This window comes from Festucalex cinctus, chromosome 18 (genome assembly GCF_051991245.1).
Source record: "Festucalex cinctus isolate MCC-2025b chromosome 18, RoL_Fcin_1.0, whole genome shotgun sequence".
Taxonomy (NCBI): domain Eukaryota; kingdom Metazoa; phylum Chordata; class Actinopteri; order Syngnathiformes; family Syngnathidae; genus Festucalex; species Festucalex cinctus.
The window spans coordinates 7,361,421-7,386,774 of record NC_135428.1 but is presented as its reverse complement, the minus strand read 5'-3'; the positions used below and the strand labels follow the sequence as shown (position 1 = coordinate 7,386,774).

The window sequence follows — 25,354 nt, the reverse complement described above, 5'->3', positions numbered from 1 at the left end:
ACATAAAAGAAACAAAACATTTTTGTATTCATGTATTTGGAAAATTCATGACCAAAGTACCCATCATTTCTCGTGAGATTTTCTGACCAATATTCCACTTTTTTTTATTTTTATTTTTTTTTTTTTTTTTTTTTTTTTTTTTTTTTTTTTTTTTTTTTTTTTTTTTTTTTACAATGTGCATATTTGTGATTACTGCGATTGGTTGGCAACCAGTCCAGGGTGTCCCCCGCCTACTGCCCAGAGCCAGCTGAGATAGGCGCCAGCACCCCCCGCGACCCTTGTGAGGAATAAGCGGTCAAGAAAATGGATGGATGGATATTTGTGATTAATAATGTAGCACCTTTCACACTGCAGGTACAAGTTAGATATTTTAAATATTGATGATTTACAAATAAATGTATAATTAACCAAATATGCAACTGCATAAATAAATAAATAAATAAATAAAATAAAAAATGAGTGGCCACATCATGCACAGAGTTTGGGTATTGTAACTAGTGTTGTTCCAATACCGATACTGGTATCGGCAGAGGCGCCGATACTGCATTAAAACAGTGGTATCGGCATCGGTGAGTACTCACAAGTAACATGCCGATACCATTAATTCCAACCCTAATAAAGGATTTTAGATATTCTTGTGTCTTGCTCGTGCACGACATTCACTGATATGTAACATGTTCACTGCATGCCGATCTAAGATATCCTATTGGCCCTTGAATGCTCTGAACCAATGGCAGGACAGCTTTTTCATGTTGAGGAAAAAAAACCTTAAGTATCTGTATGGTATCGGTATCGGCCAATACTGCAAAGCTGGGTATCGGTATCGGTATCGGGAGCCAAAAAACGGTATCGTGGTAAAAGTGTTTGTCAGTACAATTATAACAAATACAAAGTTGACATTGCTCAGGGCTCAGCCCAATCATAGCTCGCCTGTTTTTGTTTTGTTTTTTAGTTTGGTCATGTGACATTCACAAACTGAGCAGTGATTGGTCGTTACTTGAACCCTTAGCAACTGCGATGCCATTTTCAGTAGACAGGAAGTGTCAAAATCCAAATTTTATATGTTGTGTTGAGTAAAAATATGGAAACCCATGTTCAATACTTTTTTTTTTTTTTTCTTCACTTGGAGCTATATCATAATTTTCACATCGAGAAACTCTTTTTTTCTTCACACAAGTAAGGCAAGTACATAAATCTAAAAGATGAAAGGGAGCCAATCTGTCCTTTGACATTCATATTTTGATCTGTAAGGTGAAATAACTTCTTACATGCGCCAGGTAATTGTTGCTACTATGAAACAGCGCTGCTTACTTTGGGTACACAATAGGAATAGCTATATTTAACTACCTAATGATAGTGTTTTTCATATTTGTTATTTTTACTCCCCTTTTACCACTATGAATTTTGCATCTACGCAACACCGTGCGGTTTCATTGTTTTCATCTCTGACCGGGATCACGTTGTGCTTTAATAATTGCTGAAACGACACCAAAACAGAAGGAGGATGGCAATGAGAAGACCCTAGCAACAGGGACGGGATAACAACGTGTGAAGGAGGGTGTGTGTGTGTGGGTGTGTGGGGTGGGGGGGAGATGCAGAACATCAATAAATAATGGGCCCACTGAGGAGGTGGAAATATGGGCCTCGTTATTTTTGCCCCGACGCCTTCATTTGCATGTGGAAAAATGCGGCTAACGCTAACCTGCTTGTGCTCACATTCATTGCATACGCAGACGGACCAAAACGGCCTACTGTATGCATCCTATTTATAGACGTGTTGGTTTATTTTTTCCTCTCTCGCACATTCATAATTTCATCTTCACTTACAATCCTCAGTATTATGATTTGTCACAGCTGTAGTTTTGTCTCTGAGGTCGCAGGCATGTTGTATTAGAAAACGGAACTCAAGAAGACCTTTTATGGCACAGTGGTTTATTACAGTAATATCATGTAAGAATATATAATGTCATGTAGATGTTTCAATCAGAAGTCCATCAGTAGAAATAAGTGCAGACTGTATGCTGATTTTTAATTAGATTAGAAAATAATTAGCATGTTTTGACATCCAAACGAATGAAAGCAATTAAAATATTCTAGACTGGATTCACTTTCAAGAATCTCCATCCAATCAGAATAGAAATCCCAACATTTTCCCCCTCTGGAAATTCTTTCTTTGCACTAATAGCTTATATTGAGGCTCAAATGGACCTCATGCAAAATTCTAACAATGTCAGCTCTCCTGGAGGCTACGCAGCCTCTTTCTGGGTGAACAGACTTTTTATAGAGCCATTTATGTTGAATAAAAATGTGCGCAGTAAACCAAAACAAGACTTAATAGTACCGAGTTGTATGTAGAGTGGAGGCTGCTGCCTTTTTGCCACGTTGGTGACTTAATCACGAGTAATATGAAAAGCAAGACAATCTTGAAAGCTGAGATACTATGAATTGAAAATGTGTTCTAATTCAACCTGAACAGATGTGACTTTAAAGTTTGTCTGGTGTGGATGAAAAGACATTTAGTTCTTGTAGTTTTACTTTTTGTCATGCATATGTGTTTGCTATTAACAGACGTCAACTGTTGCATTAAAACACAGTGAAGCTCTTTTTTTTTGTGGGGGATATGTTCCAGACCCACCAACAATAGGTGAAAATCTGTTATTTTGGGATACCATGTGAAAAAAATAAAAAAAATAAAACACATTTTAAAGCAGGGGTGTCCAAACTTTTTTCATTTGAGGGCCACATACAGAAAATCAGAAGGACGCAAGGGCCACATCATGTTATGAAGAGAAATTGTGTTTAGTCTTAAAAATTGTACAACTAATTTATTTGTGCTTTTGCATATTTATAAAAATGCTACAGTATATAAACCAATTTATTTGTAATATGGCAATAGGGGTCCGCCCGCAAATATATGGATGGCGGGCTCCGAATGGTCCCCAGCCCTGAGTGCTGCCCCTCATGTAGTGGAACTTGCCTGTACACTGCAAAAAAACGATGAAAAACAAAATATCACTTCAAAATGAGTGTTATATATGATGATGACGATATAGGAGGAGAACACTGCACTTGTAGTGCGTGTGCATGTATGTGCGTGCGCGCCTTCCACGGACATCAGCTCTGTTTCTTGTTCGCTTGTCAAGTAAGCATGAATAAAAGCTGAGGGGCGCACAGTGATTTAGTAATTAATATTTTACTCTGTCTGCCACTCGGCTTGGAGACTGCAAGGAGGAGGCCGAGACAGACCAAATGAGCGAGTTGACTAATGAGAGTTGACTATAAAATAGAATGGATTTTACGCAAGCCACTCGTCCGAGATGGACAGTGTCAGTAAAGGGGAAATCGTGTGATTGAATCCGCAGATAGGATGAATTCAACGTGCTGCAAAGGGCGGAAATTGTGCTTTTGACACATCCTGCTGATCCCGCCGTCGCTCTGCCTGTGTCAGAGTGTTTTGACAAGCCACTTGTCACTGCTGTGGGAGTAGCGCTCTTAAAGTACTCATTATCCTGTAAGACTTCTTTGCAGGGGGGCAAACAAAGGCGGTGGGGAAATTGCAGGCTGCGTCGCCTCACGGTGTCATACAAAATATCGAATGCAAACATGGAGTAAATAAGTGCGGCATACTGTCTCCATCCTTTGCAAAACCCTAATATACAGGGTTTGATTAAACATAACTGTTGTTAAATACCCAAACAGAGGCAGTCAAAAGCTGTTGGTATGTAGCTTTAGTCTAAAGCAGGGGTGTCCAAACTTTTTAATTTGAGGGCCACATACAAAAAATCAGGACACAAGGGCCACATAATGTTATGAAGAGAAATTGTGTTTAGTCCTATAAATGGTACAAATAATTTATTTATGCTTTTGCATATTTAGAAAAATGCTACAGTATATAAACCAATATATTTGTAATATGGCAGTAGGGTTATTATAGTTTTTTGAATTTTTCATTTTAGTTTTTTGTGCTAGTTTTTTATTTGTATTTAGTTTTAATTAGTTTTCAGGGTGGTTCTGTTAGTTTTCATATTAGTTTTAGTTCTTTAATAAATGCTTAATAGTTTAGTTAGTTTCAGTATCAGGTTTTTGTGTGTGTGTGTGTGTGTATTACTTGTGCGCAATATTTAAAAAACACCATGGGCGTGACGTCATTATTCCCGTTTATATCAAAATAAATCTAGTAAAAATCACATTTAAAATCATCCCCAAAGGCTCATGCATTAAATTAATTACCAAAGACTAAAACGAAGGACATATTTGCTATAATTAGTTAGTTTTATTTTAATTAGTTATGTAAACATAAAATGTAATTTCAGTTTTCTTTTTTTTAAAAAGCATCTTTGTTTTTATTTTATTTTGTTAACGAAATACTTTTTTGAATTTTAGTTTTTTCGTTAGTTCAGTTAACTAAAATAACCTTTAATAGCACTTGTTTTTCAACAACTTCCTTTCTTACTTTGACAACCTCCAAACAACCCCGCGGGCCACTGAAAGATGGACGGCGGGCCGCAAATGGCCCCCGGGCCGTAGTTTGAATACTGTTGGTCTCAAGGAAGAAATGGGGCTCTTACTCAACAAAATTATTTTAATCATAATCCATGATACCTCCCCATATCTCCTATTGAGGTGTTTTTTTTTGTTTTTTGTTTTTTTTGTGCATGGTTGTTTTTACATTATGGTTTTGTAATTGTAATTTATTTTCTCTTCTTTTCTTCCAGGTAACAGGTTCTTGCTGACCTCCTTTGGGGCTCTCTACATCTCAGATGTTCAGAAGGAGGATGCCCTGTCCACCTACCGGTGCATTACCAGGCACAAATACAGCGGGGAGACGCGCCAAAGCAATGGAGCCAGGCTCTCTGTGATGGGTGAGAGAGGTTCTTCCGGTTTTCTGTCCAAATCTACTTGCTACATGCCAAAACACTCAGTGGTTTTAACCAAGGCTATTTCGATTTTTATGAAAGTTGATGTACTTGTTGAGAGTGATGGCAAAAGACTAAATCTCACTACGGCCCACAGAATTTTGACATTTTCAGCCGTCCTTTGAACCCTTACATCTCAGGAACTACTGGGTCAATCTTCACAAAACGGATATTTTGTAAAGATTGACTTGTTAGTTCTTCACAAAACAGGTATTTTATGAAGTGACCCAGTTCCAGAGATAAAAAGGTTCCAAAGAACGGCGATCACGTCCTTTTCCCTAAAAATGTCAAAATTCGGAAGGCCCTAGCTCCCTAACTCTTGCTCCAATTAACCTAAAATTTGAGATTTAGTGTTGTGTCATCAGTATTAACAAGTACACCAACTTTCATTAAAATCCATATCTGCTTGGTTAAAAATTTCAGATTTCTTGGGGGAGTTAAGGCCCGCGGGCTTGATACAGTCGATTTTTTTTTTTTTTTTCTCAGTGCACGTCTAAGTGCAGCGCTGCCCGGTCAATGGGTTGTGGAATCTAAAACACTCTAAACTATGGCCAGCAGATGGAAGCATTGTATCTCTTTTCGTCAATGATCAAAGCCTCTGTCATATCAAAGTTTTTGTTTGATAACGTGTGGCAGTAAAAGAGTTAAGCTGTAGTGAGTAGGGAGGACGGCAGTGATTAACTCATTCTTTTCGTTTATCAGGGGGAAAAAAAGTATATTTCTATCTGTTTCCGTTTTGCAGTAATTAGCATTAAAATATAGCTAAGTTTCATCATTATTCACAATGCAGTTTAAAACTGTGGGGAAAACAACTTGTCACAACATAGCCCTGTTTGATCTCGTATACTCTGCTGCCACCTGCTGGCTTTTTTTGTAATAACTACCAGTGCTTCAACCGTTCTCTTCAGTTCAGAGGCTGCATCAAAGCCTTCTTTATGCTCTACAATAAAAAATGTATAAATACGTCTTTGGGACACTGGCAATATTTAAAATAGAACGTATGTATATGTTTTTGGGAGCAAATGAGTTAATTATAGAAAATTGTGTGATTAATTAAGTAATCATTTGAGGGAACTCAATTTTTCCATCTTCCCTCTAGACCCCAATGAGTCCTCGCCCACCATCCTGGACAGTTTCCAATCAGGAGAGGTGCATGCAGGCCAGAGTATCGAGCTCCCCTGCATAGCAGGAGGTTACCCAAGCCCTACCGTGCGTTGGCTCAAAGATGGCCGCCCCCTGCCCTCGGACACCCGCTGGACACGGCGTTTGACGGGGCTGACCATCAGCGACCTGCGACAGGAAGACAGCGGCAGCTACGCGTGTGAAGTCACCAACAGCTTTGGCTCGAAGGAAGTGTCCGGACAGCTTCACATAATAGGTGCGTGAGCGCTACACACGCACACACCAACTGACAGACTACCGCGCACTCTCTTCTAGCTGGCAGACGATCACATTCGCACTCCTCTCCTTTTTTTTTTTGCTCTCAGGCACGCATACTGTGTGAGTGTAACAAACACGTGAGCGCTACTGTATACGATGCCCCAATATGTCAGGTCTCAGAGTGGGCGACAGGGATGTAATTTACTGAGACTGAAGCCATAACGTAGCTGCCAGCACAAGTCAGCATCACTGAGGAGGAGGGTGAGGAAGATGGTGGTCGAGACCAGGGGTCATCAACAAAATGAGCAGACACTCCACCAAGGCCAGCCCGGAATGACATTATCAACAAAGTAACGCGATAATAATAGTGTCGGACAGAGGTAAAAGCGTGTAACATGCAACTAAACAAAAGGCGAGCAAACAGGGAAGCGTTCAGCTTTGCCAGTGGGCACATCATGGCAGCACACTCTGTGACTTTGACAGGATGGGTTGTGGGGGGGGGGGGTGCTTGGAAGGCACAGCAATGCCCCCTAGCACACACCACCAGCTGCCTTATTGCTCACTGACATTTGCGCACACACATAAAGTGGACATAGATGTGAAGCGATATCTCCAGCTGCTTTTTAATGAGTGCATCCAACTGATGGAGTCGCCGCTGCTGATTGCGCTCTCGCTGGCTTTGCACCCTCCTCTGTGATTGTAAATATGCAACTGTACTCATGGGCGGAATTTGGTGTTACTTTATGCCAGGGGTGTCCAAACGCTTTCATTTGAGGGCCACATACAGAAAATCAGAAGGACACAAGGGCCACATAATGTTATGAAGACAAATTGTGTTTAGTCCTAAAAATTGTGCAAATAATTTATTTGTGCTTTTGCATATTTAGAAAATTGCTACAGTATATAAACCAATTTATTTGTAATATGGTAGTAGGGTTATTATAGTTTTGGAATTTTTTATTTTAGTTAGTTTTTATTAGTTTTCAGGGTGGTTCTGTTTTTTTTTTTAGTTTTAGTTCTTTAAAAAATGCTTAGTTTTTGTTTAGTTTGTTAGTTTTTGTTTTTTTTATAATGTGTATTACTTGTGCGCAATATTTACTTGTGCGCAATATTTAAAAAACACCATGGGAGCGACGTCATCTTTTGGTTCTTTTCTATTGGCTGCTGCTAGATGACGTCACTTCTGTGTGACATACATTCAAACGTCATTATTCCGGTTTATATCAAAAATAAATCTACTAAAAATCACATTTAAAATCATCCCCATCCCCATGCATTCAGTTAATTACCAAAGACTGAAACGAAGGACATTTTTGCTATAGTTAGTTTTAGTTAGTTTTGTAAACAAAAAAAAAACAAAAAAAAAAATATATATATATATATATATATATATATATATATATATATATATATATATATATATATATGTTTGTTTGTTTGTTTAAACATATCTTTTAGTGATTTTTTTTTTATTTGTCAAAATGTGCTACTGTTATCGGCTTATCTAGTTGTGCTAAACAATAAACCAATTATTCCTCCAACATTTTCATTTTCTTTCAGATCCACTTCGAGTGACCTTATCCCCCAAGAACCTGAAAACGGGAATTAGCAGCACACTCTTCTTCACCTGCACTGTGGAAGGTTCTCCGGAATACACCATCAACTGGTACCGAAACACGGAACCCATCTTCCCCGACCAGCACATCTCCATCCAGGGTCAACACAACGACACCCTGCAGATCACTGCAGCACAGAAGTTCCACTCTGGTGCCTACCAGTGCTTCGCTTCCCGCAAGGGCCACACATCTCAGGACTTTTCCATCATTCTGCTTGAGGGTATGTTCAAAAAGACACTGTTAAAATACAGTGGTACCTCTACTTACGAAATTAATTGGTTCTGGGAGAAAATTTTGTAAGTGGAGACGCAATTTCCATGTAAATGCCCTAATCCGTTCCAAGCCTCCCAAAATTCAGACATAAATGTTTTATAAAGCATAAAAAATGCATCAAAACATATAACAAATACATGTTACAATTAGATTATTGCATAATAAATGAAAGTTGTGCATAATGTAAAAAACAAAGAATAGAGTAAAGAATAAAAATGGTCATTCACCTTTTATCTGCTGTCCTCATGTTTTCCGATCTCAAGTGGTGTTTTTTTTTTTTTTTTGCCTGGTGTTTTGTAAAGAACTGACCCATGGATGTTTTAAAAATAAATAAATAAATAAATAAATAAATAAATCCTTCGGAAATGTCGAAGGCAAACATCTTAGTGAGCAAACGCCCGACTGGTGAACACTTTTTCTGGGCGATTCTTTTAAACAAATTCTGAAACTTCACGGAAACTTCCGGTATGGCGAGGCATCTTTTTTTTTTTCACAAAAAGGCCCGTCTCGTCGCAATTAAAAACTGTGCCTTCATCAATCACCAATTGTTTGAATTTTTTGCACAAATTCCTTGGCAGTTCATACATTTACGGAAAACTATCGTAACACCTCATGGGCCGCGGGATGAATGATGAGGACGCTGTATAGACACCGATCTAGTATACGCTCATAGATACCTATGGTAGGAAATAGCCATAGCCGAAAGTATGTTGCGTTCGGTAATGTATTTTTACCTTTCGTATCTAGAAATTTCTTTCGTAACAAGAGGCAATATTTTCCCGTTGAGGCGTTTTCGTAACTCGAAAATTTCGTATGACGAGACGTTCGTAAGTAGAGGTTCCACTGTATTTTATCTTCTGCCAGAAAATGATTCATCTTTGTCTGTTTTTCGTCGGTAGACGGCACCCCTCGCATCGTGACGTCCTTCAGCGAGAAGGTGGTGAACCCCGGCGAGCCTTTCTCCCTCGTGTGCGAGGCCAAAGGAGCGCCGCCGCCCTCCATCACCTGGACGCTGGACGACGAGCCGGTGGTGCGAGACTCCACCTACAAGACCAGCCAGTACACCCAGTCGGACGGCCTGACCGTGTCCCACGTCAACGTCAGCAACCCGCTCATCCGCGACGGGGGAGTCTATCGTTGCGTCGCACGCAACTCGGCCGGCAGCGCCGAGTACCAAGCGCGCATAAACGTAAGAGGTGCCTGTCTGCTTTTCAATATCAACGCACTCTACACCTCATTCTATACAAATACAGTACAGATTGTGATAGATGTATGTGACTATCGATATGTAAATACACTGATACCTTGACTTACGGGTGGCCCGACTTGTGAGTTTTTTCTAGTTACTAATCCGATGCTTTTAGCCAATTTTTTAAAATGTATTTTTTTTGTTTTGGTTGCACACTAAAATTTTAGCTACAAGAAAGCTTCAGATACACAACCAATCGAGTGAAAATTATTCAGATGTTAATTGAACTCAGAGGTCACTCAGTTGGCCAAAAGCCTTAAAAGCTAACACGAATGCTACATCATGTGCAGTAAATACACTTTTTAAAGCTCTGCATGCACACTTTATTATGTTTTCAAACAATACAGCAGGTTCAAAATAGTTCACAAATTTTCTTTATAGATACTTTTATTTAATTTTGACTTTTTTTTTACGTTCATTTTAATCAGTTTTGACAGCTGGTTTGTTTTGTTTCTGAAAATGCTTCATTTTATTTTTATTATTAGTTTTAGTATTAGTTTTTTTTTTTAAATAATTGCAATTTGTGGAGTGCAAGATTTAGAAAAGTCACTAAGTATTGTGTAATAAAGTAAAATAAACAATGACTGCCAAATGACTGTTCAACCTTCTTTCTTCTGTACATCCGTGCAGTAATACCAAAATAAATATAAATAAACCAAACCCTGAAAAGTAATGAAATTCATAAACAAAGATGAAATCAAAGGACATTTTTGCGATAATTATAGTTAGTTTTATAAATGTAAATACAATTACAGTTGTTGGTAAAAAAAAAAACACTAGTTTTTATTTTATTTCATTAACAAAAATATTTTTAGGGATTTCCTTAGTTTTCATTAACTAATTAAAAACTCATAAAAAAACTTCCAATACAGTACCTTTTTTTTTTTTTTTTAAATATATATATAAACTTGTTTGTTTCGTAGGAAGGCTGGAGTGGAATAATGGCATTTAAATGGGGAAAACTGAATTGATATATGAGCAACTTGAGCTTGGCCTTGGAACAAATTACACTTGTAAGTCAGGGTACCACTGTCTGCTCTTCAATTTGTAGCATACAAGTAGTGTTAAGATAATAATAAGAAATACAAATATCCTCAGTCAATTTTAGCAAAGGGAGCAAAACTAACCTCCCTGTCCGCCTCTCAACTTACCCCAATCACTCTGTCCATCGACCTTTATCGCTTCACCTTCTGTTTCCATGGCTGCTCCATCTCTCTGCCACGACCTCCCTCACCTCATCGGCCCGTCTTTCCGACCACTGTGTCCGCCCCGCCACCCCCTCCCTCTTTTCCCCGTGTCTCCAGGTCCACCCCGAATCAGACCCATGCGGGACATGACGGCAGTGGCAGGCAGGAACACGTACATAACGTGCCGCGTCATCGGGTACCCTTACTACTCCATTAAGTGGCTGAAGGACGGCATGCAGCTGCCCGATAATCACCGACAAGTGTTGTTTGACAATGGCACCCTGCGGCTGACGGACGTGCAGAAGGGCGCCGACGAGGGCACCTACCTTTGTAGTGTTCTGATCCAACCGCAAGTGTCAATCAACCAAACTGTGCATGTTACTGTTAAAGGTAAGTGGGAGGAATCTGTAGTCAAGTGTTATGTATTTTATAGTAGGGATGTAACGATATCACATCACGATACGATAACTATCACGATATTATATTTACAAGCATATTACGTTTCCCTTCATCTGACAATTAGTGTAGATTTTAAACATAAAGGGCCAAAACATCCCTAATGAAAATTAAATTGCGCGAAAAAAAAAAAAACTAGCCACGAGAGGGTGCACAAATGGAAATCAACCTGACTTTTTTTTTTTTTAACAGATGTGCTGTTTTTAAATATCGTGAACATGACGACGACGATGTGGCAGTATTAATATATCACAATATCGCCGTTTAGCTTTACATCCCTATATTATAGTAGGCATTTTTTTTTTTTTTTTTTTTTTTTTTTTACAATAGCAGATTGTGCTATTTGTTTTTTATGTCCAATAAAGATGTCTGATAGCCTACCACTTTTTTTTTTCCCAGGACTGATACCTATACTCAATTCTTGGGTTGATACCGATACCAATAGTACTTTTGATACATAACCCCCCCACCCCCAAAAATGGGAATTTTCTGTTCTTCTCATTTCTATTTCTAGTTCTTAATCATAAAACGGCCACAGGAATGGGCAGATACTGGTATCGATTGCCGTTGTGAGGAATGATACCTTGAAATAATGCCTGGTATTAGCTTGATATCAGTGCCCGACCATTCCTGATGTCCAATATTGTTTTTTTTTTCTCTTTGTAATACAGAATGGTGTTTAATTTGCAATATTAATAATAACATTTACATTAATTTAATAAAAATTTAAATTGCAATATTTCAATTAATTAATTTAATTACAATTTAACGTTAAATAACGTTCTTAGCCTCTCGCTGTATGACTTATTTTCCAGACAGCTCTCTGTCCCAGTACACAGTACTTTTAGCACCCAGTTTGCCATTCAAACAGTCAAATGGCCATGACTGTATATGTGCCCAAGTCCGTTCCTCGATAGCCCCTATCCAGCCTGTTTTAAATGCTTCCCTCCTCCAACACACCTGATTCATATGATCAGGATCGTTATCAGGCTTCCGCAAAGTTTGCTGATGAGCTAATCCAATCCTATGAGCTCAGAGGAGCAACAAGTACTGAAATGATATTTCATCTATGAAATAGAATGGATGAATCATAAATTATTTTTGAATTTTGTATTGTTGCTGGTGCCCCACCTTTTTTCCTCTTGCAAAAAAAATACGCCACTTTCTTCCGATCGCTGCAGTGGTTCATTTCCCGTTTTAGGATTGCCTTATTGACTCATTTTGTCCATGAGTGGGGTAACGATGGCGGCTGGGCAGCTGCAGAAGTGTTTAAGGGTGTGCGCATGTGCCTGCGTGTGTCTGATTTAATTAGATGAATAATAATGAAGCCTAGATTAAATCCCCCCCAGATGTCTCAGCTGTAGTACCACAGCGCCAACCTCCATTACTATGGCAACGGAATGACTTCCTCCTGCCAATTGGATCCTAACCAGACGAGCTCTTAGGGACTACAGGAGATGGGGGACTCAGGGGGGGGGGTCAAAGAAGGAGCCATACTGGCCAATGACCTTCTCTCGGCATAGCTGCCACTCTTTCACATCAACTCACTGTCATTTTTTTAACGACTCCCCTCTCTCCCCTAGTGCCACCTCTCATCCAGCCCTTCGACATCCCCTCTACCTCAGTGGGGAAGCTCATCTACATCGCCTGTGTGGTGTCATCCGGGGACATGCCCATACGCATCACCTGGCACAAAGACGGCCAGCTGATCGTGCCAGGGCCCACCTCTGGCGTTGCGATCGAGACCAAAGAGTTCATGAGCTCCCTGCAAATTTCCAAGGTGACACTAAAACACAACGGAAACTACACCTGCATTGCCAGCAACGCCGCCGCCACCGTCAGCTGGGAGCGACAGCTGATCGTTACCGGTGAGGCACTAATACATAATACAAATAGCTGAAATGGCTTTTTATGATATTTTATCGTTACATGCACAAGGAAGACAGGATGGAAAAGTCTATCGTACTCACTAAAAAGCTCCCCACAACTTTACACTCTAAAAACGGTTGGGTCAAAAATAACCCAATAGGGATCAACAAGGGACTAACCCAACTTTTTAGGTTATACATTCAAGTGATTCAACCCACAAAATTTGTCAACCACCCCAAAATTGAATAAAAATAATAGTTAAAGGAATACCTTAAAAAAGTAGTTAGTCTTTTTTTTTTTTTTTTTTTTTTTTACTCATATTGGGTATTTGTGTCCCAAATGTTTTTAGACTTTGGCTTCAGAGTGTGTGGTTATTTTTTTTTACCTGTTTTTAGAGTGATTCCACATTGGATCAAAAATAACTTGGTTTTGGTAAATTTAACCCAGTTTAAATGTAATCAAATTCAACCCAATTTTGGTTATTTATGTATTTATTTATTGCACAAAAGATCCCCAAAAAGTGGGTCATTTTGTATAAAACTACGGAAGCGTATTGCATTCACTTGAAAAATAAAAAAAACTGCTGTTTTTCTGACTAATTTTTTTTGGGAGCTTTGTTTTTTAGAGTAATTTTTTTCCCCCCCTGTTTTATTGAATATTTTTTTTTGCTGTTTTTCTGAGTAATTTTTTTTCCTGTTTTTTCAAAAAATATTTTTTCCCCTGTTTTTCTGAATAATTTTTTTTCCTGTTTTTTCAAAAAATATTTTTTCCCCTGTTTTTCTGAATAATTTTTTTTCCCTGTTTTTCTTAGTAATTTTTTTCTGTTTTATAAAATAATTATTTTTCTGTTTTTCTGAATAATTTTTTTAAGGTTTTTCCCTCAGAGAGTACAGAGCAAACTGCAATATAGTATACACATTCAGTAATTTGCGAGCCAGTAAGTAAACATGACCATCTTATTTGGTTTAATCAAGTTTTATTTTGATATGGGTTTAAGGCACTGGGAGATAGTCCTGTCTTTGAGTCAGCTAGATGGTATTATTATTAGTTTGACGACCTTACGCAGGCACCTGAAGACTTTGCATTTGTTCAGGAGGAAAGCCCATTCAGATCTGCTAGATGTAGCAATGTTTGTCCAGGATCAGTTGGATAGATATGGCATGCTCCATGGATACAAGATGATGCATTTGAAATGCATTCAGGCTGGCTATGTCGTGACTCAAGAGACGATCAGGATACTGATGAAAATACTGGATCCGCATGGTGTGCAACTGAGACGCAGGAATCGCCTTCGGCGCCGCTTATACCAGAATCCAGGCCCAAACTTTTTGTGGCATGTAGACTCTTATGATAAACTCAAACCGTACGGAATCTGCATCAATGGTGCAATAGATGGGTTTTCGCGAATGGTGATATGGCTACATGCTTACTCTACAAACAGTGATCCGAAGATAATCGCTGGATACTTTATTGATGAGGTGTCATCAAGGAAAGGAACTTGTGCCCGAATTCGTTCGGACCTCGGCACTGAGAACTGTTATATTGAACAAATGCAGATGTTCTTGAGGCACGACCATCTCGACAACTTTGCTCACAGATGCTATCTGTATGGATCAAGCAATCACAACCAAAGAATAGAGAACTGGTGGAGCTTTTTAAGGAGGCAACACGCACAGTTTTGGATGAACCTGTTCCAAGACCTAAAAGACTCGGATTCTTTTTCTGGTGACTTCCTTGATAAAAGTATCATTCAGTTCACATGTCTTGAAATAATAGAGGTAAGAACTGAAATAACTACTATTTTCCCCCTTATAGTGCACCTGCTTAAGAAAACGCAGTAAAAGGTAGTAAAATGCCAGTGTGAGTAGTTTGGGTGTGGTAGTCAAATAATGTGCTTAAATAGTGAAAACATTTTCACTCTGTGTAGGCTATAGGATTCAAAACATTAAAGGAAGAGACCAGCACCAATCAGCAATATACTGTAGCCTATATTCAAATTACTTAAAAAGTGGGAAAATTAAATAAAATGTTCCTGTTAGCATTTAGATGTTTTTAATTGCATGATACAGTTTAACTAACCGTATCATGTAATTAAAAACATCAGCCTATATTGCAGATGTTGAGATGGAGCAGATTTGCAATAAGTTACTGGCTAGTTTGCATCATGATGTGTACTGTACTGCAGAAAATATGTGAACCGATTTGTATCACTTTCCTTATTTATACTTATTTAGAAAGAACTACAGGAAGTTGTTCAGCTCTGGAACACTCACAGAATTCGCCCAAGCAGGAATGCTGTGTCTCCAGGTGGGCGTCCAGTGATGATGTATACCCTACCCCAACTTTTTGGTGCTAGAGAGTACCTGAAAATGGTATCCCAGCAAAAGATAGTAACCTGCAGAGAGGAATGCCTTCAGAGAGGACCGTATCCCTGCGATGATACAGTGTTTGACATTTGCTGCCTTGCCATGGCAGAAAATAATCTTCATCCACCCACCTCTCCAGAGGAAGCCATTGAGCTTTATATGTTCTTACGTGCTTACATCAGAGCTCGGATTGTATAAACGCAATCCACCCTATTGGATCAAATGACAGGATGTAAGCCTCCAAATTGTACTTGTAAAGGGTAACAACTGTAAACAATGGTAAATTTTATACTAATGAACATCTCCACTTAGTGCTTTTTTATATATTCTTTCTATTCATTATTGGGGAAATCGTTTCTGACAGGTAATAGTTCCATTAAAAAAATAAAGACTTTGGTTTCATTATAAAAAGAACAGTCTACAAAAATGAAAATCAAAAATATCAATAAAACACTATAATACAGTAACCTATCTGCGTGTGTATGCTTAATGTCAAATGTAGCTCTTACAAACAGAATATCTATTAATACCGAAGTGAAATATGTCTCTTTTGATATTGTTAATTTGTGCATCATACCACTAAGGAAGTACCCTTTACCTTCTTGATTTTTGTAACTCTCAAAGAGATTCCAAGTGTAATTTGTAGCACATGTAATAGTTTTGTAACTGTATTGGATTTTCATGTAATCTATCAAAAACAGATCAAACATTCATATGTATTTGAATGCAGTGTCACCGTAATGTATGCATTTGTTAAAAAGCATTTGCCATTAAATTTTCAGCAAATGAAGCATATTGTGTGAATAGCTTTTATTAGAGCAAGCATCATGACCTGAGTTTTCATACATTTGCTACTTGTACCTTTCACAATAAAATCACCAAAAGAAAACATGACCAATGTTCACACTGCAGTAGAAAAATAAACATGTCTCAGAGAGTATGATTCCTGAATGACATGACTCAACAAAAAAGGCACAATCTGCTTAAAAAAAAAAAAAATCAGAAGTACCTTTTAATATGACAGATCCACATACACGCTGATATGAGGTAGTGTTTCAACTTGCATTATTTAACAGTGAAAATATAACAGAGGTATTTTTTAATTCTCATCCTAGACTGATAACGAAAGTGTGTTATTGACTGCTGATAACAAAGTATCCAAAATAATAACTCAACAAACCTATGCTTGCTTATCACACAGGCGCAGAGGTAGTCATATATTGCTGGCATCGGGTGGAATCACCACAACTCCAAAGCAATCACTTTCCAAGAATCAAACACAAAAATGTTATGTTTGTTGAGCCAATGGCATTGCATTGTTAAAAGGAGTACAAAACACTTTTTTTGGTCAATCAATAGTAAAAAATAAAAATACCTGCGGACTGACTAATAATATAAAATTTGTGAAAAAATTGTAAAATTAAACAAATTTGGAGGTTTCCACTTGATGCCAGCAATAGACTATTTACATGCTCTGATTACAAAAACTGTACAGTAAATCTGTGTATGTTACTGTTTCAGCACTAATCACAGAACTATTGAACTGAACAAATCTTTCCTAACATTCTCTATCCCACATTCAAAAATTCCAAACATGCATTGCTTATATGTCTGAGGGAGAGAAACATGTGAACACCACTCCTAAGCAATGTCCATTGCAAGAGAGTTGCTGGACAATATAGCCTCCATTTCAGCTCGTAGCTCAGGATAGCTGTTATAGGTGGATGGCAGCTCCACAGTTGGGCCACAAGTATGGGCAATCACTCGCCGTGCTAACCCGTCCAAAGTGGTGAAGATGACTTGAATTTGTTTAACACAAATAACATCAGACCCAGTCAGAAATCTCATCAGCTTTCGGAGACCAATTTCATCCAAGGCCCTTATGTACTGTTGTAAAAATTGCAAACTTTGGTTCTCTGCTGCAGTATCTGGAGAAGCTGTTAACATCTTAATCACCTTCCGTGCTGTTGGTTTAATGTTGTCGTACAGCTTCTTCATATCCGGTACATTGGGGAAAAAACACCTGAGGGTTGGTCCTGCAACCTCTGCGATATTATCCAGTGCATATTTTGGTTGCTGAATGAGTTGCTTGTGGGCGACCTGGATAAGCACAGCTCTCAGGTTATCTTTTGTTGGTATTTTTCTTACACCCATTCGATCCATAAGATCTAGAAAGTCTTCCTCATCTTCACCGACAACAGCCTCTTGCAAAGCGGTGGACAAGAGGTCACGCTCAGACTGACTAAGATACAACATCAGGGAGTCAAACAGTAAATCAGATGAAACAGCATGTTCACCAAATGCAAGTGCTGCTGTAAAAGCTTGTGCCAGCCGAAATGGGAAATACCCATGGTCCTCCAGTCCCTTGGCCAATATCCTACCTACAGACCTCCATTCCTCCTCTTGCCATTTTGGGGAGAGTGATGGCACCCTCACATCTGCACCTTCAGCTGCACAATCTAGGAATTCTGTCCAGAAGGCAGCGTATACATCTCTAGACACGCCATCAGCATCTGCCCCCATTTCATCAATGAAGCTGTATTTCACAGAATAGGTCATCATTGCTTCATCCTTGAACTGGCCAATCAGTTCATCGAGCAGCGTTACTCTGTGAAGTTTCACATTCACATGCAAAACTTCATAGGCAGGACTTGGTGGTCTAACAGAATCTGTCACAGCATTAGTAGGAGTTGAGGCATAGGCAAGGCGGCTCGTTTGTTCACCTTCTATTGCAAGGTTTGGCTCATGTATGAGTGTATCATCAAGATCACCGAGAAATGGACCACCTGCCAAAGGACCAAAACTGACAACTGATGTATTACACAAAGATGAAAAATCAATCTGAACAGCTGCACTAGAGACAACAGCTGACACAGTGGCAAGACTCAGCTCATCATCTTTGACTATGTGTATTGGATTTTCACTGTCGTCTTTTTTCTGTGTCTGCTGCTCCATCTCTTTCATTGTGTCTTTCTCTTGTCCAGATTCTATCGTGTTGTCATGTTGCTCATCTCTCAGTACTTCGGCTCCTTCCTCTGGGTCATCTTCACCAGTTATGGTCTTTGTGAACAGATAAAATCTTAATAGACCAAATTTGTGTATGTCATAATAGTCGCGCACACTAACATCCTCATCAAATTGTGCTTCCTGAAAGTCCACTATGTCGTGACTGACCTCTTCCCACGTTCCCATTGTTGACTTCTCATTGGGGAAAAACAGTTTTTTAGCTTGTGACAGAATCTCAATCTTAGTGGCATTCTTGTTAATATCAACAACTCTGGTTCCTCCACCACTGCGTTTTCTGACTTGCCTGTTGTCATGTATCCATCCTAATTCTATTTTTCTGGTTGCCTTCCAGGCTCTCTTGTTATTTTTTAGACGCATATTTTGTGGTTGTACTGTATTCTCCCCCTCAAAACCTTGATCACATACTTTGTTGCTCATTGTGCCCATTTTTTTAGTAAGTTTTTTGAATAGGGAAAGTCTTCTTGTATCATCTTCACCTCTTCTCTGTTTTTCCATAGCGAATCCTCTTGTGGCAATCCTGTCACCATAGGCTGGAATGTAAGACGCCAACGTAGCATCATCCATTTCTCCAATTATTGAGCTGTCAATCTACAATGAAACCAAAAATATACACATTAAATGTGAAAATGTTCAACTATATTATATCCAAGACTATTTGATTATGAGCAAGAAAACCAATCATCAGTTCCAAAAAGAGAGAAAACTGAGGCACCAAAAGGTGTTCCAATTAAAAATTACCAAATGGCCAGTTGATTAAAAATTGTCAACGCATTTCGGCCTTTCAGCTGACGAAGACCTACCAAGGCCGAAACGCGTTGGCAATTTTTAGTCAACTGGCCATTTTGTTATAAAGGCATTTTACTTGGACCACCTTTGAGGGCCTCAGTTTTCTCTCTTTTTGGAAATGCTTTGCAGATCCCTCCAATGAACAGCACCAAAGAGACACTTGAAAATGAATAAATAAATAAATTAATTAATTAATTAATAATCCAATAAATTCTAGCAGCAGTACTGCATGCTCTGATTTTTTTTTGTATACAATCATCGGTGTCTAATGCAGATTGAACACTATAGACAGTACGAAACAATACAAAAACAGATTATGAAGATCGCAACAATGCAGTGTGCAGAATCTGCTGATACAACATCTGACATTTAAGTTCAGAGCTTTGTGCGCACATGCGTGTGTGCGCGCGTGTTTGCATGAATGGTGGGGCCTGGGTGACGTGGTGACAGATGCATGCATCAGAGAGTGAGAGTATTTTGATTAAGCACAAAGCCAATCAGTCTGCATTCATGGAGGAATATTAGAAATAATTGATTATTTACAGTTGAAAGGTTGAAATAAGATTCTGACAATTTTAAGTTAAAAAAAAACAGCTCAACATGATTAATCACTTCTCAAAATAATTGTTTAAATCAATAAATGATAACCTATCAATAGTTGCACCTGTAGTTACTTTTTAGCATGATAGTGAACATGTTTTAACTCTTCTTACTATGTAAAGAATCTGCATGACCATGTCGACAGTGCATCTCTAAGTCATCAAACGTGATTCATTTGTTGCACATTCCTATACTGGAAAAATGTGATGATGACCCATACTTATAGTCTTACTTTGATGGCACAGAACACTTCTTCGCCTATTGTATATTTGTTCTGATTTTTTTTTTTTTTTTTTTACATTTTAAAATGTAATATTTATTACCAATCTTGTAAAAAAAAAAAGGCAGTAAATAGTTTGTATATTTATTTGTATATTGGTATAGCAGTGATGTCCTACATCAAGCTACATTGATGGAAGATACAATTGACAAATATAAATATTAAAACCCCTGGAGTCACATGTGGTCAGCTATGTATAGGTGTATAAAAAATGAATTGCAATTCAGTTAAATATTAAAATATACTTGAGACAAAATACTACATGTATTACATGGTACATGGTACAAGGTACAAGTACCTTGCGGGAACAAATTTCCTGCGACTTACATGATCCTGCTGCATTTTCTGAACACGCGCCTCAGGAACACCTCTGTTGCGTAAAAATACCCACAGACCATCATCTTGTGGGAGGCCAGGGGTTGAGGATGCAGCCATTGCAGCTGGCACTACAAAAATACATGAAAAGGCAAAATCTATATGAATAATCATTTGAAAGTCAACCTGATATTAAATATTTCAATATGCTCACTCAAATCGGGTTTGTGTTGTGTGTCCTTTTGTGATGAAAGCCTTCAAAGTTTATTCATGAACAATAATATAGCCTACTAATAGTACATTAGACTAAAGTCAACATGTCAGAGTGGGCTTTTAGCAGTATCCTTTTCATTGTTATAATTAATGATCAATTACAAAATTGTTCATCCAGATTAGGGCTTTGCAACATCCTTCCTCAACGTTACAAGCTTAAAACACGTGTCCCATGTTAAACAATATGTTACTATTCGTACTGATGAGCTGATAATAAGAATAATTAACGTTATCTCGCTAAACTCATAAGCATAGTGTTAGCGTGTATTTAGTATAGCCTATAATGTTACGTAGCCGACATACGGGTCGTTCAATCTATGGTACGGAGCGTAATAGTGTATACTGTACTTGCAATCAAACGACGTTATGACGAATGGCTCCTTCCAATTTTGTCAAGTGAAGGATGAGCAATTCCAGCGGGAACCACGGCTAAATTACGTTGGGCATTGTACTGTTATCTTACGAAAATTATGCCGACCGATTTACATGTTCGTATACTTACATGCTACATAAAATCATGGCATACCTACCTCACACTAAAACATTAATAATAATGTGTGTTACTAATTAGGGTACATGGCTACATGCCTTACCTTTACTGAGCCAGAAGGTACGTTGTACCGTCCTTCCACTTGGACGTCTGCGGGAAAGTGTCCGCTTCCGCATTAGCGAGTCTGCAGCAGGAGTTCATTCAGAGGTCAAAAAAAAATTACTCCGAAAAACAGAAGTGGGTGCTCTGTTTTTCGGAATAATTTTTTTTTCTGTTTTTCGGAATAATTTTTTTTTCTGTTTTTTGGAATATTTTTTTTTTTCTGTTTTTTTGAATAATGTTTTCTCCCCTGTTTTTCAGAGTATTTTTTTTTGTTTTGTTTTTTGGAATAATTTTTTTTTATGACGGAAAAAAAATATTCAGTAAAACAGAAAAAAAAATATTCAAAAAAACAAACAAAAAAATTACTCAAAAAAACAAAGCTCCCCCAAAAAAATTACTCAGAAAAACAGCAGTTTTTTTTTTTTTCAAGTGAATGCAATACGCTTCCGTATAAAACAACCTAGAAAGTTTTTTTTTTTTTTTTTTTTTTTTTTTTTTTTTTTTTTTTTTTTAACCCAAATTGTTTTTACCCAGTGTGGCTCATTACATTCTTAAAAAAAAAATGGACATACATTTTGGAAACTTAACTACATTTGAACTTTTATCCAATTCAACCCAATTTTAGGTTGTTGTTGTTGTTGTTTTTGCAAATAACAAAAAACAAACAAAAAATAATAATAATAATAGAGTTTTGTTGTTGTTGTTTTTTACAAGACTGACCCAAGTAGTGGATCAGTCCATTTTTTATTTTTTATTTTTTTAACCCATTTTTATTTTTGACCTAACTGTTTTGAGAGTGTAGATAAGAAGGGAGAGGTTGGGATAAATTAAACTCAACTCAACTCAACTTTGTTGATAAAGCGCTTTAAGAACAGACATTGCTGTATCCAAAGTGCTGTACATGAAACATAAATCGATGGTGCAGTAAAGAATAAGGTGACAAAACAAGAACAAAGCAAACATTTTGAAGTGCGCATACAATTTTTTTTTACAAGTAAATAATTTTTACATCAGTAAATCTGTGACTCTCTGTGTGCCTTCAATCAGCAATCATTTTAACAACGTAACCATTTCACAGCAAAAAATAAGCTGAGTGCAACTTTGTGTTTCTCAGTACCGCCACGATTTGTGGTGCAGCCCAACAACCAGGACTGCATCTACGGCAAAGCTGGAGTTCTCAACTGCTCTGTGGAGGGTTACCCTCCTCCGAAAGTCATGTGGAAACATGCTAAAGGTAAGAATAATCACAGCAACCCAACAATATTATAACTAACAATAAATAAAGAGACAAAGTAAGAAGGCGTTTTGTCATGCAGGTGTAGGAAACCCCCAGCAGTACCATCCGGTCCCTCTAACCGGCCGCATCCAGATCATGTCAAACGGATCGCTGCTCATCCGCCATGTGCTGGAGGATGACCGCGGATACTACCTGTGTCAGGCCTCCAATGGAGTGGGCTCAGACATCAGTAAGAGCATGATCCTCACTGTCAAGAGTAAGTGGCAATCATTTCCTCTGCTTTGAAAACGAGAGATGTAACGATAAGGGCGATATCGTGATATTAAAACTGCCACAATATCGTCGTCATGTTCACAATATTTAAAAGGAACACATCTGTTAAAAAAAAGTCAGTTTGATTTCCATTTGTGCAGTTCTAGCACCCTCTAGTGGCTAGTTTATTAGTGTAATTTAATTTTCATTAGGGATGTTTTGGCCTTCTATGTTTAAAATCTACACTAATTGTCAAATGAAGGGGAATCTAATTTGCTTGTAAAGCGATCAATGTGTACTTGCATTAGCAAGTAATTGCCTCAATATAATTATTAGAGATTGTAGGGGGTTTATATGCATTGTGGTTATGCACAAAAGCACAATATTGTGCTTTTTTTTTTTTTAGTATGAGCTCTCTTTTTTTTTTTTTTTCAATATTGTGATCTTTTTTTAAATATCGCCAACTCCCTCACAATATCGTGATAATTATCGTATCGTGACCTTCATATCGTGATAATATCGTATCGTGATGTTTGGATATCGTTACATCCCTATTGAAAACAGCTTCTTCTTTTTTCCCCCGCACGTTTCCAGAGGGACAAATTCTTACTAGATGCATTTTTGCCCTGAAGTAGTACAACTGTGGACCAAACCTAATAAAAACCACGCGTCTGTCCTTAACAGGGGGTAGATTTACTCTTGAATGATGCGTTCCATCTGTCTGTGTACCGCTCAAGGTTGGGGAAAAGGACGGATGAATTAGTGATGAAAACAAAACCACAAGAACCCCTATAATCAATAATCTGTCTGAGCAGAGGCGAGATTGAAGCGTCGGGCACGAAAGATGCAGCCAGCGGGGCTTAAAGCGTGAAATGGAAGAGGAAGGGAATATATAGACGTGGATATACATTTGTAATATATCCTCCGTTTCCATCACCTCTTCGCCGCATCCTTGTCTCATTATGCCATGTAATGCCGTTTGTCACACTGACACGGGTCTATGATTCTTCTCAGTTCCCGCAATGATCACCAGCCACCCCAACACCACCATGGCCAGGAAGGGCCAGACGAAGGAGTTGAACTGCACAGCTCGAGGCGAGCAGCCCATCATCATCCGCTGGGAAAGAGGGGACACGGTCATCGACGCGGAGAGGAACCCCCGTTATTCAATCACCATCAACAAGAAGGGCGATGAAGTCATCTCGACCCTAAAGGTCAAATATTGAGCGCCTTATACACGACATGTCTAACGTCTTCATGGCCTCGCGTACGGAGGACCAAAAATGCCAATTAAATAAATAAATAAATTTGAACTTAAAAACGGATATATGTATAAATATAATTAAATAAATTCAATAAAAAAAAAAATAACGGAAATAAAAGCAACAATATAAAAGTAAAAATAACCCCCCCCCCCAAAAAAAAAAAAATAGATTCTAACATCAACAATATAAAAATAAATGAGGAAATAAATACAAAAATATATAAATAAAATGAAATGCAGCAATGTATAAAAAATATAATAAAAAAATATTAATGGCAATAAAAACAACTATATACATATATAGTAAAAATAAATACAAAATTAAAAAATAACTAGATTAAACAATAAATATAAAAATAAAAGTGGAAATAAATACAATATAAATAGAATTAAATATCAATCAATAAATAAAAACGCTCTGCTTTCATATTTATTTATTTCATGCTGCAGACGCTGTCAGCATGAAATGCGTCATGAAATGTTATTCAATTGAGGGGGCTAAGTGTCGCATTTTTGGTCTTCCATAACGTGCGGCCGAGGAGGGAGAATTATGTGTGTTAGTTTGATTAATTAAATGCAAAAATAATTCACAAGCATGTATAGATGGGGATATAAAAACTGATTAAATTGTATAGACATATTTTGGCAACCTTTGCTTTTTGACAGCAAGACTTTGAATCTTTATTGCTGCCTTAGAGTAGAAAAAAATTAGTATAGATTTTTTAGATGCTACTAAGTTGCTGTTGCTAGCATAGTTTTTGTCATATGTAGTTTTAGCTAATTATAACCTTTGTTGCTCACAGCTGAACCCAGCAGACAGAGGAGACTCCGTCTTCTTTTCTTGTCACGCCATTAACTCCTATGGAGAAGGTCGAGGACTCATCCAACTCACTGTGCAAGGTATCACGCATATGGGAACATTTCTCAATCTTTCACCTGATTCTTTGATTGTATTAGAAGTCCAATAGAGATATTTGCTCTTGCAAACTCTGTATTCACATACACATACAGAACCGCCAGATCCCCCTGAGCTGGAAGTAAGAGAGGTGAAGGACAGGAGCATGAACCTACGCTGGATCCAAAGGTTTGACGGGAACAGCATCATCACAAGCTATGACATTGAGTACAAGAACAAGTCAGGTAGGTCGCCCAAAACAAAACCTTCATGACAACTTTTGATGATCTGTTTCATTAAAAAAAATAAAAATAATAATAAATCTTAATTTATTTACTTGTCAGACTCCTGGGACCATATGTACACAACCAGGAACATTTCACCCACCAACAACCAAGCCAACATTGTAGAGTTGCACCCGGCTTGTGTATACAGCATCCGCATGTATTCCTATAACAAGATCGGCCGGAGCCTTCCCAGTAAAGAGCTGACAATCAGTACAGAAGAAGCACGTGAGTCAT

General features: G+C 38.1%; 2 protein-coding genes across 4 annotated transcripts in view; one reads left to right on the top strand and one right to left on the bottom strand.

The window, feature by feature from the left end:
• Nucleotides 1-25,354, top strand: part of LOC144006331 (cell adhesion molecule DSCAML1-like) — a 68,960-nt gene that overhangs the window by 23,625 nt on the left and 19,981 nt on the right. For 2 of the 3 annotated variants that reach the window (XM_077505120.1, XM_077505119.1), the window contains exons 4-15: nucleotides 4,716-4,862; nucleotides 6,016-6,294; nucleotides 7,857-8,132; nucleotides 9,085-9,381; nucleotides 10,739-11,011; nucleotides 12,661-12,945; nucleotides 22,300-22,419; nucleotides 22,502-22,678; nucleotides 23,689-23,888; nucleotides 24,742-24,838; nucleotides 24,950-25,078; nucleotides 25,178-25,345. In XM_077505120.1, coding sequence (XP_077361246.1) covers nucleotides 4,716-4,862; nucleotides 6,016-6,294; nucleotides 7,857-8,132; nucleotides 9,085-9,381; nucleotides 10,739-11,011; nucleotides 12,661-12,945; nucleotides 22,300-22,419; nucleotides 22,502-22,678; nucleotides 23,689-23,888; nucleotides 24,742-24,838; nucleotides 24,950-25,078; nucleotides 25,178-25,345 — 2,448 coding nt within the window. Of the gene's footprint in view, nucleotides 1-4,715; nucleotides 4,863-6,015; nucleotides 6,295-7,856; nucleotides 8,133-9,084; nucleotides 9,382-10,738; nucleotides 11,012-12,660; nucleotides 12,946-22,299; nucleotides 22,420-22,501; nucleotides 22,679-23,688; nucleotides 23,889-24,741; nucleotides 24,839-24,949; nucleotides 25,079-25,177; nucleotides 25,346-25,354 lie in introns of those variants that run through there. The other variant, XM_077505122.1, reaches the window with a different exon arrangement.
• On the bottom strand, nucleotides 16,108-21,225 carry LOC144006333 (uncharacterized). Its single transcript, XM_077505123.1, has 3 exons — nucleotides 21,187-21,225; nucleotides 20,333-20,451; nucleotides 16,108-18,927 (listed from the first exon to the last, which is right to left on the bottom strand). The coding sequence occupies exons 2-3, from the start codon at nucleotides 20,438-20,440 to the stop codon at nucleotides 16,954-16,956; spliced, it is 2,082 nt and encodes a 693-aa protein (XP_077361249.1). The 5' UTR covers nucleotides 20,441-20,451; nucleotides 21,187-21,225; the 3' UTR covers nucleotides 16,108-16,953.